General features: G+C 42.1%; 1 protein-coding gene across 1 annotated transcript in view; it reads right to left on the bottom strand.

The window, feature by feature from the left end:
* Positions 1 to 16,799, bottom strand: part of T265_10547 (hypothetical protein) — a gene marked incomplete at both ends in the record, with an annotated part of 57,585 nt that overhangs the window by 12,753 nt on the left and 28,033 nt on the right. Inside the window, 3 exons of the mRNA XM_009176949.1 lie at positions 1,843 to 1,961; positions 8,296 to 8,604; positions 10,912 to 11,833. Of these exons, the coding sequence (XP_009175213.1) occupies positions 1,843 to 1,961; positions 8,296 to 8,604; positions 10,912 to 11,833 (1,350 nt within the window). The remainder of the gene's footprint in view (positions 1 to 1,842; positions 1,962 to 8,295; positions 8,605 to 10,911; positions 11,834 to 16,799) is intronic.

Here is a 16,799-nt window from a genome sequence, read left to right as displayed (position 1 = left end):
TCCGTCTTCAGTTACATCATGAATGCTTTTAAATGCTGGTCAGTTAATAGCCACCCAATCTCGCAGAGATTGTCTCTAGAGGGCTACAATAAACTTCTGGACTTACCAACTCACCAGTCTATTGGTGATGGTGGAACAAGGGCCGTCTGCCCATAAGACCTATCCGGGTAGCAAAAATTTATGGTCACTGCTGCTGTTCCGAGTTTGAATCACTGAACTAGCATGTAGGGCGGCAGCTGTTTAATACTCAGACCAGTCACAACAAGGGATCATTGTTCATAACTTTGCTTGTGTGTTCCGCCATGCCTCAAAAACTGAGATATCTGTACGTCAAAGTGATGTTAGTTTGGCCGACGTTTGGAAAGTAACAAACAAACTATGAATCAACCTGAAAAATTGGGTTTGGACCACCTCGGTTTATTCAGGTCATTCAAATTAAGATTAGGATAGAGACAAAACGGTGTTCCACAGCAGATAATTAAAAAGCGGGTTATTTCACGGGAACTGTTTTGTTTTGCAAAGCAACACACATTTAGTTGTTCGGAGGCTCCAATCAATAAGGCAACAAATGCAAGCAGGAACCGTTACAACGATCAGACGCAACATTCGGGCTCCACCCGAGGTGCTGAGGTGCCCTGGCATTAAAAGCAATGTTCAATCGAAAGTTATGGTACAATGACCCAGATCAGCAGACGCGTTCACAATAAACAAAAAAAACCGGCAGTTCACTGAGGCAAAAGTGGGGACAATTTGTCTACGGATAAGGAATTAACAGCTTGTGGTTCAAATCCATGACCAGTGCTTTGGTCGTTGAACACCTAAGTAAATGCTGTGAAACAAAAAAAGAAAGCTAGATTGTCTGACGTCCTGTCCTGACGTCAGCGACGTATGAATTTTGTCTGTCTGAAAACCCACACCCGACCCGGATTCACCTTAAACATCCGCTACATCTAAATCGATGCTCTGATGCGCGGAATAAAACAATCCAGCCTATTTTAATAAGGTGTTCCTTGTTTAATCCGTGGGCTTTAGAAGAAATTGAAATTCATTTAATTTAAGGCTACACGACCTGGATAGCGCATCTATTTCAAACACGAGCTGCGTAGTGTGAAATAAAGCTAGGAAATAAACGTACTCATGCTGTGCGGAATTACTCATTCCCTTGACTATGAACGGACCTGAGTTGGGCACCTTGTTGTCCAGTATGCGAATATCGTTGGGTGTCGAATGCCAGCACTTTCGAAAATCAGTCGATGGTAGAACCGTGTTTATGTGAACCGAAATCCTGTACACTACATAACCACTTTGTTGTCCAGTGTGCGAATATCGTGGGGTGTCGAGTGCCAGCACTTTCGAAAATCAGTCGATGGCAGAACCGTGTTTTTATATGTGAACCGAAATCCTGTACACTACATACCCAATAGTTATAACCGCTTTCTCAATTTTTTCAGGTGTATGATGCCAGTATACAAGTCAGTTTTGACTGCATTTTGTTTCTGACAATTCGTACGTGTCAGCTGGCGAATAATTAATTCGTTTATGCAGGGGATTCCTAGAAATATCGAACTGGGAGAATAGAGAACACAGAAAAGTTGCGACCGCTTGGGTTCAGAAACATTTCATTTTGAAGCATTGTTTGCTGGTGGACAGTTACACGTTATCTTTTTTCTATTTTGCAGAATGTACCTTTGACAAAACAGACTTTTTAATCTCACTGCTGCAATTATTATTGATGTGTTCACCTGCTCCTCCGAAACTGTAAACAAGTAAAATAATTACACATGTATTACGTGATAATTAATTTCAACATGTGTTTCGTACATACATATGTGAGAAACTCACCTAGCTGTACAAATTCCGGTGAGAATTCCCTGGCAACGGATCTGGCCTGATCCGACAGCTTGCGTGCATCTCTGGCTCTTGCGTCTGCCGTGTTTGCAACCATCCGAGCGGTCTGTGCTCTGCATAAAAATATCACGGAAATGTGTTCATTTGGACAACTACCGAAGTGTCGAATTTATGGAACAATAGTTGGGGTAAATGTAGGTCATCAATACCTTTTTTGACATCCTGCATGTTGATGCAGCCAATCTTGTGCAAAACTGACAATTTGACGTACGACATGTTTAGCTGAGGAGGGTGGATGCACACCATTGCAGATTATCCGATGCAACAGTCAACCACACTTCCGTAAACCGAATTGGTCAATAATAAGAAAGCTGACAAATTGCATCAAGTCTGATTACATCCACTGTACGACAAATCTTGTCCTTGCTTGATAGTCTACTGTAGATCAAGCATGATGGATGGATAAAAGTGGGATCAGTTGCAATCGCCGACAGCCCAGCGCAAAAATAGGAACAGTAGTAATCTGACCTAATAAGGAGACTAACTTATAAACCTGACGGGCTACCAGTCACCAGGTTTAGTTGCCGATCCGACAGATTCCTAGTCCTAGGTTTAGGGTGGAACAGACTGAATTAAAGCGTTTAGTAAACGGTGCATGATATATTTACTTAGTCAGGTAGCATATGGCAACCTCGTTCTTTTTGGCCACGTTGTGATAAGTATCGGGTACTTCGAAAAAACGCTACTTGCCATTTACTCACATGTATTTCTTATAAGCCGTCCCCTTGTCGGATATGTGAAGATTGTCCACTTCGTCAGACCAAGTTAATGTGCTTGCTCTAATGGAGCAAGATAAATTGGTCGAACAATGAGACAGTTCTCCACACTACTGACTCAGCGCCTTCCACTTGGCACCAGGAAGCATGCCGGTGTACGATAACCAGTTATGTTTTTCCCCATTTATTGGACATAGAAGATCACATGGAGGGTGCAGCGGCCTTTAAACTGCCTAGATACCTAACGCCTATCTCCTTCAGCCAACTGCCATGTACCCATCAGAACGAATATTCTGGTCAATCCGAAGGCCATTGGCATAGATATTCGTCAGTCAGAACGTCTTGACAGAAGGTGCGTCATACATGGGCTAATACTCAACTGATCAGTGAATTTAATTCAAACTGAGGTTGTCCCTCGTCGCTTCAAATACATTCTCTCCTAAATGTACACCATTGTTTGGCAAAAGTACAGCAGAATGGGACCGTTTGTTCGATCCGTATTGCTCTAACTTAGATATTCGCACTTGTATCAGGCATTCTTTTTCTCTGAAAAGCTACTGATATTAGCTAACTAAGAAATTGTTGCATTACATGTTGATACTCTGAATTTGTAAAAAAAATTAGTCCTTTCACATAATGCTGATATCTTGCTTGATATCTTGCCTCGATATCGTGTATTGAACTGAATGAAGTTACTGTTAACATTTTGTGTTCTGCATGCTCCGTCGCAGCTACCACGTGCCTCAGGAAAAGTGCATCAACTTGGTCTAGTCACATCTACATCTGCTACGTTCCCACCTTCCTGGTATCAAAATAGAGAAGAGCTGTTTTCTTATGGCACAAACTGGGCGTGTTCTCTTCAGGATTACACAACAAATGTAGGACTCACGTTGAAAACCACTCAAGTTTCAACAGACAGTCTCCGCTCTGTTTAGTACTCGTCCTCTCAACATTTTCATGCTTGCGGGTTCAGGGATCCGGTAGCACATTCTTCCGGAATTTTTGGGTTCCTTCTGGTCCCAAAAATTGGATAAGGCGGGTCGATGATTAAAGTAGAACCCATATATTTTACCCGTTAGAATAATGTTCTTTGCTTTCAGTTTACAGGTACGATAGTAAAATTAGGATTTTGACGCCTGAATTGAGATCAGTGATATGGAAAGCACAAGACACAGTGCACAAAAGTAAGTAAGCAGATTGATTTACTGTTCAAAACGTGTTGTGCTGAACTGAAAATGGAATGGTAATTGTGGTACGCTTCTCGTGATTGACTCAAGCGGTTAAACTGTGAATTCTCATCCGTTGTGCACATTTGTGCAGGTGTTCACTGTTGCGGTAGGCGTTGCAGGCTTACTTATTTCCTAACAAAGTTTGTAGCTGCGCCTGGAAAAAATGTGGGCTACATTTTGCAGTCTGAAACAAATGGTGTGCCGACGGTTGATGGCAACAAAATCTGCCAAACCTATTATTCACTCACCAATGAGCTTCTTAAATTATTTGAACATGAACAGAATTGTGCACGTCACCCATGGAATGAAATAGATGACAAATTACTTTGCCATAAGCCGAAACCTAGCGCTTACTATCCTGTACTACATGAACAAATTTTCAGCAAACATCGAGATTGCAGAGCTGCATTCTGAAAAAAACTATATTCCAGAGTCAAAATTAATTCACTCCACAGTCAAAGAATGCTGGATATATCCTCAATTAAAATACTTCTAGGTTACGGGTGGTCACATACTTGTCTTAATTTTTATCAAGAATAATTAATGATCGTTGGTAGTGTGAGGAGATTTGGGGTTTTTGTGAAGATTTCGTGCTGAAAGTGAAGCTAATCTATGCTGAAAAGCCGAAAAGCACTGTACAGCTGTTTTGTCCTTTTTGGGAATCGTCAGCAGTGCGCATCTCTCCACAGAGTCTCGAACCCACGACCTCCTGGCTGGCAGTTTGAACGAATAACCGCTCGGCCGCGGGCGACTTATCAGCAGTGTGATTAACTCGCACTTAGACAGAATATAGCGCCGCTCATTCTTTAATCACGGGACCCACATCTCGCGGTCACACGTGCTGACTGGCTCCTCGAACAACGGTCGTTCAAATGTTGAAATATGCATGAGCCGAGTAATGTTACGGATGTCACCTTGTTAGCGGCACAAATAGATATTCCTGATAAAAGGCTCACCTGACAGCCCATCGGTTTGCGCAAGCCTTCTGAGTAAGATAGTATATTTATGGTGGGTACTCAGTTGACTGTTAACGCCAGAGTGAGTGGAAACAAATGATGACGCATACAAGTGGACACATAAATAGGCAGTAATCCTTCAGTCTGAGCTAAATTATCAGGCACCTACTGTGTAGACGAGATCCGTAGTAATTTGTGTCTAAAATACTGATCGCCTTTATAGAAGAATCAAACTCCCATATTTATTATTATTATTAATATTATTTTCTAATCGGGTGAAGCCTGGTTTATTTACGAGAAAACTGACGGAAAACTAATGTATTTATGTTGGATAAACTCAGTCATGTCAAAAGAAACATATTCTATGTACAACTTGCATGTCCTCATCTATAACTCTGGGTTTCAATTCTAGAAAACTGGGAGGAATGTCACCTCAGTTCCCCAAAGCGAAGTGGTATACCCGTGCTGGTTTTGTTTGAATATATTGAATGAAACACGCCTGGTTGAAGACAAGTCTTGTGAATAATGGGTTGATATTAGAATTGGAAGTAAAGTGCCCATGTGGCGCATATGGAATAGTTTTCGCATCACACTGGGTTAGCATTCGGGAAAGGTGCCCGCGAGGGACCTTTTTAGTTGGGTTTGAGAGCCGAAGTGTTGCTCTAGTTAGATGTTTACTACAGTGCGAAGTAAAGTTGTGGCGCATATGGAATAGTTTTCGCATCACACTGGGTTAGCATTCGGGAAAGGTGCCCGCGAGGGACCTTTTTAGTTGGGTTTGAGAGCCGAAGTGTTGCTCTAGTTAGATGTTTACTACAGTGCCTCAGAACACAAAATCTCGCCATAGAATGTCAAATCAGATGTGAAATTTGTCTGTATGTCCAGTTTCATCACGTATTTCTTACAACAGGTGAACAATGGATCCACAAACGATGGTGTGTTGAGTAGCCCATTTTCTTGTATATTTCCATTAGACCGGTAACAAAGGCAGCGTTGGAAATCCGATTCCGTTTCCGTTTCTTGACTTATCTGCAGCCCACAATAAACCTACTGTCTGCATCGGCACAGGTTGCCCTTGCTTTACTCTATTCCGATTGGTCCAGTTAATTTTAGGCATCCTGAATTTCGCCCGCATATTTTCACCTACATATGCTCCCGATATCAGGCAACTTCTGGTAACCTTTTGTCCGAAGTTCTCCCCCATAGATCATACTTTTTGTGTTTTGGTTTGTGTTTTCAGAACATATAATGTTCTGAGTTCCTTTAGGAAAAGCAGGCATTCTTGTGACCTTGTGACCAGCAGTTTTCAGAAGCCTTGCAATACCAAAAGAATTTGTTACATCTTTTTTATGTCGTGACATTCCTGTCATCGATTTTTTGGGGGATATTGAGAATTACAAATCCAGATCTAGCTAAGACAAAGAGGAAGTCATTGTTTTAATTTCTGACTGAACATTTCGAAATAGAAGGCTGACACACTTCTTTCTTCTAGTATAAAATTATTCGTACAGTACATGGTAAAATCTAACTTCATTAAAAACTAGCCTATTGTTTTGGCACGCCAAAAAAGAGCAGAGTGCACTGCAACTAATGCAAAGGAATAACTGTTACAGTGTGAACAGTTGACATTTCCAAAGCCGTCTCCAAATCTGTCAGCGTAAATAGCCGTTCTCTGAACAAATCAATGAAACTGTCGGACAATTATACCGTCAGGGAAACTGCGGCAAACTACGTGAAGATAAATGGTGGGAATAAACGGAAGTCTGGTTTATCTGTGCAGGTACTCATTAGCTTCACCTGTACTTCCAAGAGTGAACTGGTTCGGGCTAGAAACATAAGTTACGTTTAAAAAACATTTAACTAGATATCAAGCCTTCTCCTTATCAATCTATATTTCTGGAGCATTCAGGAGAAACTATTCGAGGTCTGGTGATAAAGGCTAGGCATATTCACGTGAGACAAAATATTCCGATTATCACGGAGTCGAGGAATCAAGGTAAGTTGCGAAACTCAAGCACATAATACCTCGATTTCGAATGCGGTTTCTTACATCTCGGTCAGAACTGATTCCTATTGGGGTGTGTTGTACGTGGGTGGCCACATATTGGTTCCGCCTGAATTGAGCCTGCCAAGCTACGCGATAAGCGCGGCTGCATTGTTAGGACAAACATACGGAGCTTCTGCGTAAATATATAGGATGGCTAAATGACCAAGTATGGTTATTCGCTTGTTCGTTCTGCCCAACCAATAGCGGCTTTCCTGCCGTGAACATGTTTACACCCACCCGCCTGGTTGCATACTGCTAAGCCGTGTTTAGTAATTTCCTCCCATGCACCTGCCATGTGGAAAGTGTGTTGGCGATGGTGATCCTAGGGACATGTTCTGTGCACCTGTACCTTTCGTGTCCGGACGCTTCCAGACAAGCTAGCTGTATTTTTGTGAGCAGTGTTTTTTGGACTTCACAGCTGTATGGCGTGTATACTCCATTAAATAAATTCGATAAATCCATGAGTATTCGCCTATGAAGTGTGCTCACTATACTGATTTGAAACCATCAGTGGCCTCATATTCAGGAGTAACTAGCAAACGCTTACATACTTGTGATAATTGACATCCTATGAATAACCCCTGATTTATATTTAATTTGGCTGAAGACATCTTGAAAGCAGATAGTGAATGAACGAAAAATAGAATCCAGACAAAACTCACCAGGTATTTTGCCTGATCTGTTCACACGCAATGATGCCCCTAGATTGGTTCTCGTTTTAATCCGTCCTCACTGGCTAGCTGTTTCATCGCTTTCCTTCATAATTTACTGTAGGAAGATTGCTACCTTATTTTTTGGGTCAATCGTCAACCTCTGTTGGAGCGTTGGAAAGACATTTAATGTCTCAAGAGACTTGTCTTTAACATGAACTTTGATTTTTAAACTTTGAGTAACGAATGTTCTCGGCTGTTGTTCCTCCCCCTCAAGTTATTCAGTACCCTTGGAGCGGAGCCAATGTCGTGACCCGAGCCCCTCAACTGCAAAACAACGTGGCACATGGGTTTTACGTTTACAGTGGGTTTCCTCGTTGTGAATACAATACGAACCTATTTTTATAATCTTGTAGCTGATACTATTAAAATTGAGCCACAGAATGGTTTACTGTCTTAACTTCAGATCACCCTCTCTATAATTTCACATGTCGAACGACACTATTTCATCGGATTTTCGCGCGGGAGAAGTCACACTTCTCCCTTCACAAAATATTAGTTTTCCTGAAGAAAAACGCCCTGACTGATTAGGACGTTCTGATGATTAGAAACGCACATGAACTGCGTCGGCAGTGCTGTAGTTGGATTTGCGAAAGCAAAGTGTTATATTCGTGTTGATGAATTCTTCATATGCTCACATAAAATACCAGTGGTGGCGACGACATTCAGAGGTATAATAGTTTACCGCTCATACACATGAACAATTACATGCATTACTTTACAACAAACCTTTGGTACGCTGCTTCAGAGGCCGTTTCCTGAGCTTTTTTGGACGCATCTTGGGCGTTTTTCACCGCCTCTTCGATTGCGTCACGTAATTTGGTATGCCGCAGTAGAAACAATTTACTTCGCCGATTTAGTGCTTGAACTAAAAGATTTTCCTTGTATTTTCCCTCTTCTTTTGTTCCATCTTGAAAATAGGTAACACCATACCCATCCTTTTTGTTGTTGAACCATTCACCGGCATACTTTAAACCATCAGACCGCTCGGCAACTCCATAACCTGAACGGCGATCGGCATTCGATATCAGGCAACTTCTGGTAATCTTTTGTCCGAAGTTCTCCCGCACAGATCATACTTTTTGTGTTTTGGGCACAGAACATATAATGTTCTGAGTTCCTTTAGGAAAAGCAGGCATTTTTGTGACCTTGTGACCAGCAGTTTTCAGAAGCCTTGCAATACCAAAAGAATTTGTTACATCTTTTTTATGTCGTGACATTCCTGTCATCGATTTTTTGGGGGATATTGAGAATTACAAATCCGGATCTAGCTAAGACAAAGAGGAAGTCATTGTTTTAATTTCTGACTGAACATTTCGAAATAGAAGGCTGACACACTTCTTTCTTCTAGTATAAAATTATTCGTACAGTACATGGTAAAATCTAACTTCATTAAAAACTAGCCTATTGTTTTGGCACGCCAAAAAAGAGCAGAGTGCACTGCAACTAATGCAAAGGAATAACTGTTACAGTGTGAACAGTTGACATTTCCAAAGCCGTCTCCAAATCTGTCAGCGTAAATAGCCGTTCTCTGAACAAATCAATGAAACTGTCGGACAATTATACCGTCAGGGAAACTGCGGCAAACTACGTGAAGATAAATGGTGGGAATAAACGGAAGTCTGGTTTATCTGTGCAGGTACTCATTAGCTTCACCTGTACTTCCAAGAGTGAACTGGTTCGGGCCAGAAACATAAGTTATGTTTAGAAAACATTTAACTATATATCAAGCCTTCTCCTTATCAATCTATATTTCTGGAGCATTCAGGAGAAACTATTCGAGGTCTGGTGATAAAGGCTAGGCATATTCACGTGAGACAAAATATTCCGATTATCACGGAGTCGAGGAATCAAGGTAAGTTGCGAAACTCAAGCACATAATACCTCGATTTCGAATGCGGTTTCTTACATCTCGGTCAGAACTGATTCCTATTGGGGTGTGTTGTACGTGGGTGGCCACATATTGGTTACGCCTGAATTGAGCCTGCCAAGCTACGCGATAAGTGCGGCTGCATTGTTAGGACAAACATACGGAGCTTCTGCGTAAATATATAGGATGGCTAAATGACCAAGTATGGTTATTCGCTTGTTCGTTCTGCCCAACCAATAGCGGCTTTCCTGCCGTGAACATGTTTACACCCACCCGCCTGGTTGCATACTGCTAAGCCGTGTTTAGTAATTTCCTCCCATGCACCTGCCATGTGGAAAGTGTGTTGGCGATGGTGATCCTAGGGACATGTTCTGTGCACCTGTACCTTTCGTGTCCGGACGCTTCCAGACAAGCTAGCTGTATTTTTGTGAGCAGTGTTTTTTGGACTTCACAGCTGTATGGCGTGTATACTCCATTAAATAAATTCGATAAATCCATGAGTATTCGCCTATGAAGTGTGCTCACTATACTGATTTGAAACCATCAGTGGCCTCATATTCAGGAGTAACTAGCAAACGCTTACATACTTGTGATAATTGACATCCTATGAATAACCCCTGATTTATATTTAATTTGGCTGAAGACATCTTGAAAGCAGATAGTGAATGAACGAAAAATAGAATCCAGACAAAACTCACCAGGTATTTTGCCTGATCTGTTCACACGCAATGATGCCCCTAGATTGGTTCTCGTTTTAATCCGTCCTCACTGGCTAGCTGTTTCATCGCTTTCCTTCATAATTTACTGTAGGAAGATTGCTACCTTATTTTTTGGGTCAATCGTCAACCTCTGTTGGAGCGTTGGAAAGACATTTAATGTCTCAAGAGACTTGTCTTTAACATGAACTTTGATTTTTAAACTTTGAGTAACGAATGTTCTCGGCTGTTGTTCCTCCCCCTCAAGTTATTCAGTACCCTTGGAGCCAATGCAGTTTCGTGACCCGAGCCCCTCAACTGCAAAACAACGTGGCACATGGGTTTTACGTTTACAGTGGGTTTCCTCGTTGTGAATACGTAAACAACCTATTTTTATAATCTTGTAGCTGATACTATTAAAATTGAGCCACAGAATGGTTTACTGTCTTAACTTCAGATCACCCTCTCTATAATTTCACATGTCGAACGACACTATTTCATTGGATTTTCGCGCGGGAGAAGTCACACTTCTCCCTTCACAAAATATTAGTTTTCCTGAAGAAAAACGCCCTGACTGATTAGAACGTTCTGATGATTAGAAACGCACATGAACTGCGTCGGCAGTGCTGTAGTTGGATTTGCGAAAGCAAAGTGTTATATTCGTGTTGATGAATTCTTCATATGCTCACATAAAATACCAGTGGTGGCGACGACATTCAGAGGTATAATAGTTTACCGCTCATACACGTGAACAATCACATGCATTACTTTACAACAAACCTTTGGTACGCTGCTTCAGAGGCCGTTTCCTGAGCTTTTTTGGACGCATCTTGGGCGTTTTTCACCGCCTCTTCGATTGCGTCACGTAATTTGGTATGCCGCAGTAGAAACAATTTACTTCGCCGATTTAGTGCTTGAACTAAAAGATTTTCCTTGTATTTTCCCTCTTCTTTTGTTCCATCTTGAAAATAGGTAACACCATACCCATCCTTTTTGTTGTTGAACCATTCACCGGCATACTTTAAACCATCAGACCGCTCGGCAACTCCATAACCTGAACGGCGATCGGCATTCCACTGACCACTGTATGTTTCTGTGACGTTGGGACCAACTGGTTCATCCATAAATTCATGCAAACCCTGACCACCATTGCCTAGGCCTTTCATTTCATTACGTGAGAACGAATTTGTGGTCAGTTGACTTGATCCACTCAGGGTTGATCTCAAGGAACCGCCACCTCGGCGTCGGTTTTGAAAGAGTCCACCGCCGCCGCATCCTGAGGTAGAGGAAAATCCTCCAATCGTTTGACCACCAATAGTGGACAGATCTCCTGTTGACTTTTGCTTCCTCAGTTTGCGAAAAAGACCTCTTTTGAAAATGGACCTCTTTTCGGGCCCGCGGCTAGCACTTCGGAACCCTGGTTGGGACGCCGGTGACGGGCAAGAAGTAGACCGTAGTACAAATCCGCTGCGGCGTTCATCCGGACGGCCTCGTTCACCCGTTCGCACATCTCCTCCGCTGCCTCCACCAATGCTGCCGGTGCCACGCCAACCACGCTCAGAATCCGTTCCTGAAGGAATGCTGTTTTGAGACTGGGCTGCGCGAACAGCGCGATTGAATTCTGAGGCGAGGGCATAGGGTGCAGATCGCCGGACGCCCAAGCCTTGTCGCATACCCTTTGACCATGCGCCGGCGTAGACACCTTAAAGTGAAAAATCGGTTTAATATAAGTGATTTCGACCGCAAGGGTGGCACGAAGCAATCGGTAGCCATATATGGACCATAATATTATGAGTATGCTCCCGATATCATTCATGGGTGGCAGCTTGCGTGTGATGTCTTTTTTGTTTCTAAAATATTGACCAATATCGAAAAAACCCTGTCATTTCATTGGTTTTCTGATACAGTAAGACAAAAAGTTATCTAATACAAGTAGGAAATCACGTGCAACGCTCGAAAAATTCACGGGTACATATCTAAAACTTAGACAGTATGATAAATGGACCAACGAGTCAGTTGGTGACGAAGTGTATCGAGTATGTCAGTCAAACAAGTTTGTTGGATGATATTATCTAAGATTCCTGGGTGCAAACTTGAGCTATTTTTCTTTTCTTCATGAGTTACGTGGTAACCTTCAGTAGCCCGAAAGGAGAAGTAACTTCAAATAGCTGTCCAAATAGCTACGGTTGCTTCTGATGTATTCCGTTGCCGATAAAGTTATCACGGCAAATAGTTCCATAGAGTGTTACCTCGGAATCCCAAAGGTTCTGACGCCATGTAAGTGAGCCCATTGAATAGAAAATGTCTCGACTGACTGCGTTTCCTAGAATCCGATTGCATACCCTCAAATATCATTCGGGAATATACGCAACCGGTGAACTGGTAGATCCAGTACAATGATCGGTGGTATCAAGCAGGGAGAAAACTTTAACGGCCCAACACCATTTGGTCTGTTCACATGAGTTGGGCACTGAGCCCACACAGTCCACAAAAAAGCAACGTAAATTGATTGACATGCACAGGATCGTAAAACTAGTAGCTCAAAACTGTTGAATAAAATTTTTCGTGCCTCATGCTGTTTTTACATTGGATCCTGGAAACAGGTGGTGTATAATGAGGCGGAATTCTACCTCACAGGAAACTCGGAATATGTAAGAGCCAAATAAACCGTTCGTCTGGGGAATAGTGAAAGATCTTCGAAATTCCGAATGCAGCCTATTCTTTTTAACCTTAAAGGAAGTGGAAAATCTACAAGGAGTGCCAGCCTAGTCACACTTCCACGGCATATATAGTTGACTGCGTCATGGAAATGCATTTGTCTAGTTTCGGAAAGCACACTAGGCATTTCGAAATACCACACAGATTCCCTCGTGATCGAATGTCTCCTCTTCTTTTGAAATGCTTCAGAATAAAGGGCATTTTAGAGTTCACGGTGAGTTTATGGGAGAATCGGTTTTACCCAGGCCAAAGGCAGGCAAGTTAATTCGGTTCTCTTCCCGGGGTAAAGGACAGTGTTTTTTACTTAAGAGATGATAGTTGTGTGCTTAACTGCACAACACTTAAAGAAGTCCAAGATCAGCACCGATAATAAGTTTGACTACTTAAAAATCCCAAGCTGACGCAAGCTAAAGGTAAATTGGGATTATTTTTTTGTTGTGTACCGCTAGGCAGATGAACGAACTGTAAAAACAGTCATTGGTACGCAACGGATGGTGAAATCTACACTTCAGCCGGGGGGGTTACTGGTCAGAAGTTGCTTTATTGGAGGCCCCGGAAGGATTCCCTAAATAATTTCCATCTTCGGTTTAAAATTTCTGGGAGTGTCCTGTGCACAAAAAGCACATGTTATGAAGCACAAGTGTCATACATAGACACTTTCCGCGTCACAAATGCTAACAAGAACTTCCAAAAAGGGGCATGTTGTACTGAAACAAAAATGCTTGACTTTATGAACTTGGGGCGTAAATCTCATCCCAGTGATAGGTATCCTGGCATCAGAAGACAAAAGTGTCTTGTGTTAATTGCCACAGCTGTGACATATCCAACTAACTGCTTAGGCCGTAGGCAAAGCCGCTGAATACACTGAGACATAAGTTGATTCCTTGATGGCCGGAGATTTCCCCGCAACAGTATACAGCATAAACATTTCACGCGAGATACTGAAGTCAGGAATACCGACGCCATTCAACGAGCTTTGGGCTGGAGATGCACAGGCAAGTTTTCACTTCGAAGGTTCAATCTAGGTCGGTTGCGAACAACGACTAGGCATGATTTACTTGCTCGCTCGCTTACGTTAAGCGCGACCCAACGTAGGTTCATCAGTTCACTGATTCACCAGAAAAACAGAACAACGAATCTTCCGTCACCAAATGACTAGCGCTATATTTCGTTCGCAAATCCAACAGCGATGCTCCCTCCACATGCATGTATCACTCAAAGATTTTAAAACAAAATCTCATCGGAGAAAATGCAAAGTTACTCACTTACGAATGTTGCCGTTTTTTTTGGAGACCATAAATTAGGCGATGAACTTCCATATTACCGTCCATGAACTTAATACGTATCTTCCTACGATTACTAGGCGTAATTACAAGTAAAACTATGGGACACTAGCTCATCAGTGAAAAGAGAGGAACTCCCTACTGTGAAGTTTGCAGGGAAGTGTTTACGCAGGGATTTATCCGCGTTTACTTGTCATCAAAACGTACTGAACTGACACTGAACTTTTGGGATTTTCATATAGAAGTTTCGTGCATGTTCATGCATGTTGTGGACCAGCGAACATCTCACCAGTTCATCAAGTCCAAACAAATATTCTGGCGCCGAGAAACAATGTTTGATGTGAGCCGTAGTTAGGTTATTCGGAAAATCCAACATGACATACAAGGCATAGGGTATTTCCTTTCTGCGACAGTTTGTAATCTCCGATTCAAATGTGCATGTGTGCTCTGATGTTTCTCCGGGGACAATATTCTTTTATGGAGCTGATGGACGCCAATAATCCAGGGAAATGGTCATTCTGCCTAGAAAGTATGCGACCTAGTACCAATGGCTATTTCATCCTGATTCTCCTTTCTACCTCTGCATCCGTTCCTCTGTAAATGTAGACAAGATTGCGGTGACTGTTATTTAAATCCACCGTCCACAAAATATCCTTCTCGTCAGGATAGCACTGTCTGGTTGCAGACCACTGCAGATGATGTTCAATAGCAGTTTCTTTATGGAGGCGCGGGTGTTTCTCATTATAACGACGGTAGAGATTGCGAAAAGTTGGGGGACGCAAAACCTGTATGAACCATCACATGTCGTCCACAGTGAATGACAGATGTGTTCTCTAACATGACAATTCCACTCGTGATCATAATCGACTGCATGGCTGTCCATTCACTTTAAATCTCCGTAATGATGCCGAAGCTAGAGTGTGTATTCGATTTGCGTTTTGTTTCGTCACAAGGTTGGAAGAGTCATAGGTTCATTTAAGCATAATAGTTCAATATGCAGAATAGTGTGTTAAATTTTTTCAACGTGTGCTTCTGACTCATCTCCCAGCGCGCGGATGTCCCGGTTTTATCTCAGCCAATGGTACAGCAGCACCCATCGTTCGCTAATTGAAAAGTAAATGTCACTCCACCTACATCGACACCATTCATTATTTCATCCTTTTTATACCCAACTCTCCATTTTGAGCTTGTTCATTAACTCGCAACTTTAATTCCAATCAAGACTAAGCAAAGTCGGAACGGTTTGCCAAACACAGTCTGTAATGGATGAGGGCAAAGTCCCCCGGTGTATCGTTAGGCGTCTACTGTAACTTACTTCTGATTTTATATCAGGTTGGCTGTATTTTTCACCGTCGTTGTTTGAATTACTACGTATACCTCACCTCATCACACGTAACTGAAAACTCATAATCACTGCACCATACTTCGTAAACAATTTAGAATACAGGTTACGTATCCAAGCACGATAACCGCGTCCCTGACAGGTCATGAGCGCACAATCCCATCTAATTCAATACTTTCGACCGGTGTGCAGAAAGAATGAATCTCCCCTGAAACGGAGTGAAATACGACTGACATTTTAACTGGCGCTTCAGGGAGAATTTATAGGGTTACTATGTTTGGATGTACCTGATAAACAAATTCTGGTTTAACTCTACTCCGGTTTATTGTTTAGAATGTCTTTTTTCATTTCGTGTTTCCACGATTATTATTGGTAAATCAGCAGAAAAAAAAACCGTTTGTGATTTTGACTTACACTAGTCGATGTATGAAGGAGTTCACGAAGACGTAAGTTTCCCTATCATTAGTCCACATAAATCATATCCCCCCTACTGAAAATCGGAGAGGTGGGGATCATGTGACTGTCGAAAACTTGTGCTAACTGAGATTTTCTGAAGCTTATCGGTAGCATTATCCGATAGAACAGTCGCTGGCTGACATAAGCGGCGATGTACTATCCAGCTGAGCTAACCTTTCACTTCGTAGAAGATTTTGTTTTCTGTCAAGGTGGTCTCTATCGAAAGCTAAATGTGTTAAGAGCTTCATTTCTTCAGATGTAGACGAGAATAGTCCAACTCTCCAATGAACCGCTTTGGGCAAAGACACTGTGCATATGTATTTTCTAAATTAGAATGCCAAAAACATTGTTCTAAAGGAAAACCGAGGGAGCTAGCTGTTGACTATGGTAAACAGTCAACTTAAGTTTAAGTACAGTGCATTTGCTAAGATTTAAAACGCCCTACTTAGTGGAATTTCTAAGGACATTTTGCTGGCTTGTTTATCGTAGCTGAACAACTGTTTTGCTAGGATTTGGCAGATATCCGAAAGGATGATAAGATAAGCAGACCAACGTGGTTAGTCGCGATTTCATATTCTTTATTGTGTGACAGCCTTTGTTTCCTAACTTTGCGCCAATGCGTTTGGTATGAGATTCTGAGTCACTTGTCAACGAAACAACTCCGAATTTAGTCAATCAAACTTCAATCGCCCTTGTTAACCTTTAGCGAGACGGCGTAGAATAAGACCTCTGTAGTAATCTCAGTGTCAGTAGACGATAGAAATGCACTCGTAGCTAATTCCCCACATTGCTGTTCTGATTTGATCACTAATTACTTGGAAGCAGGCACGGTAAACATCTTGAAGTTTTTCTATAATGGAAGCAACAGT

The sequence above is a fragment of the Opisthorchis viverrini genome (assembly GCF_000715545.1).
Source record: "Opisthorchis viverrini unplaced genomic scaffold opera_v5_378, whole genome shotgun sequence".
Taxonomy (NCBI): domain Eukaryota; kingdom Metazoa; phylum Platyhelminthes; class Trematoda; order Opisthorchiida; family Opisthorchiidae; genus Opisthorchis; species Opisthorchis viverrini.
This window is presented reverse-complemented; position numbering and strand designations above follow the sequence as displayed.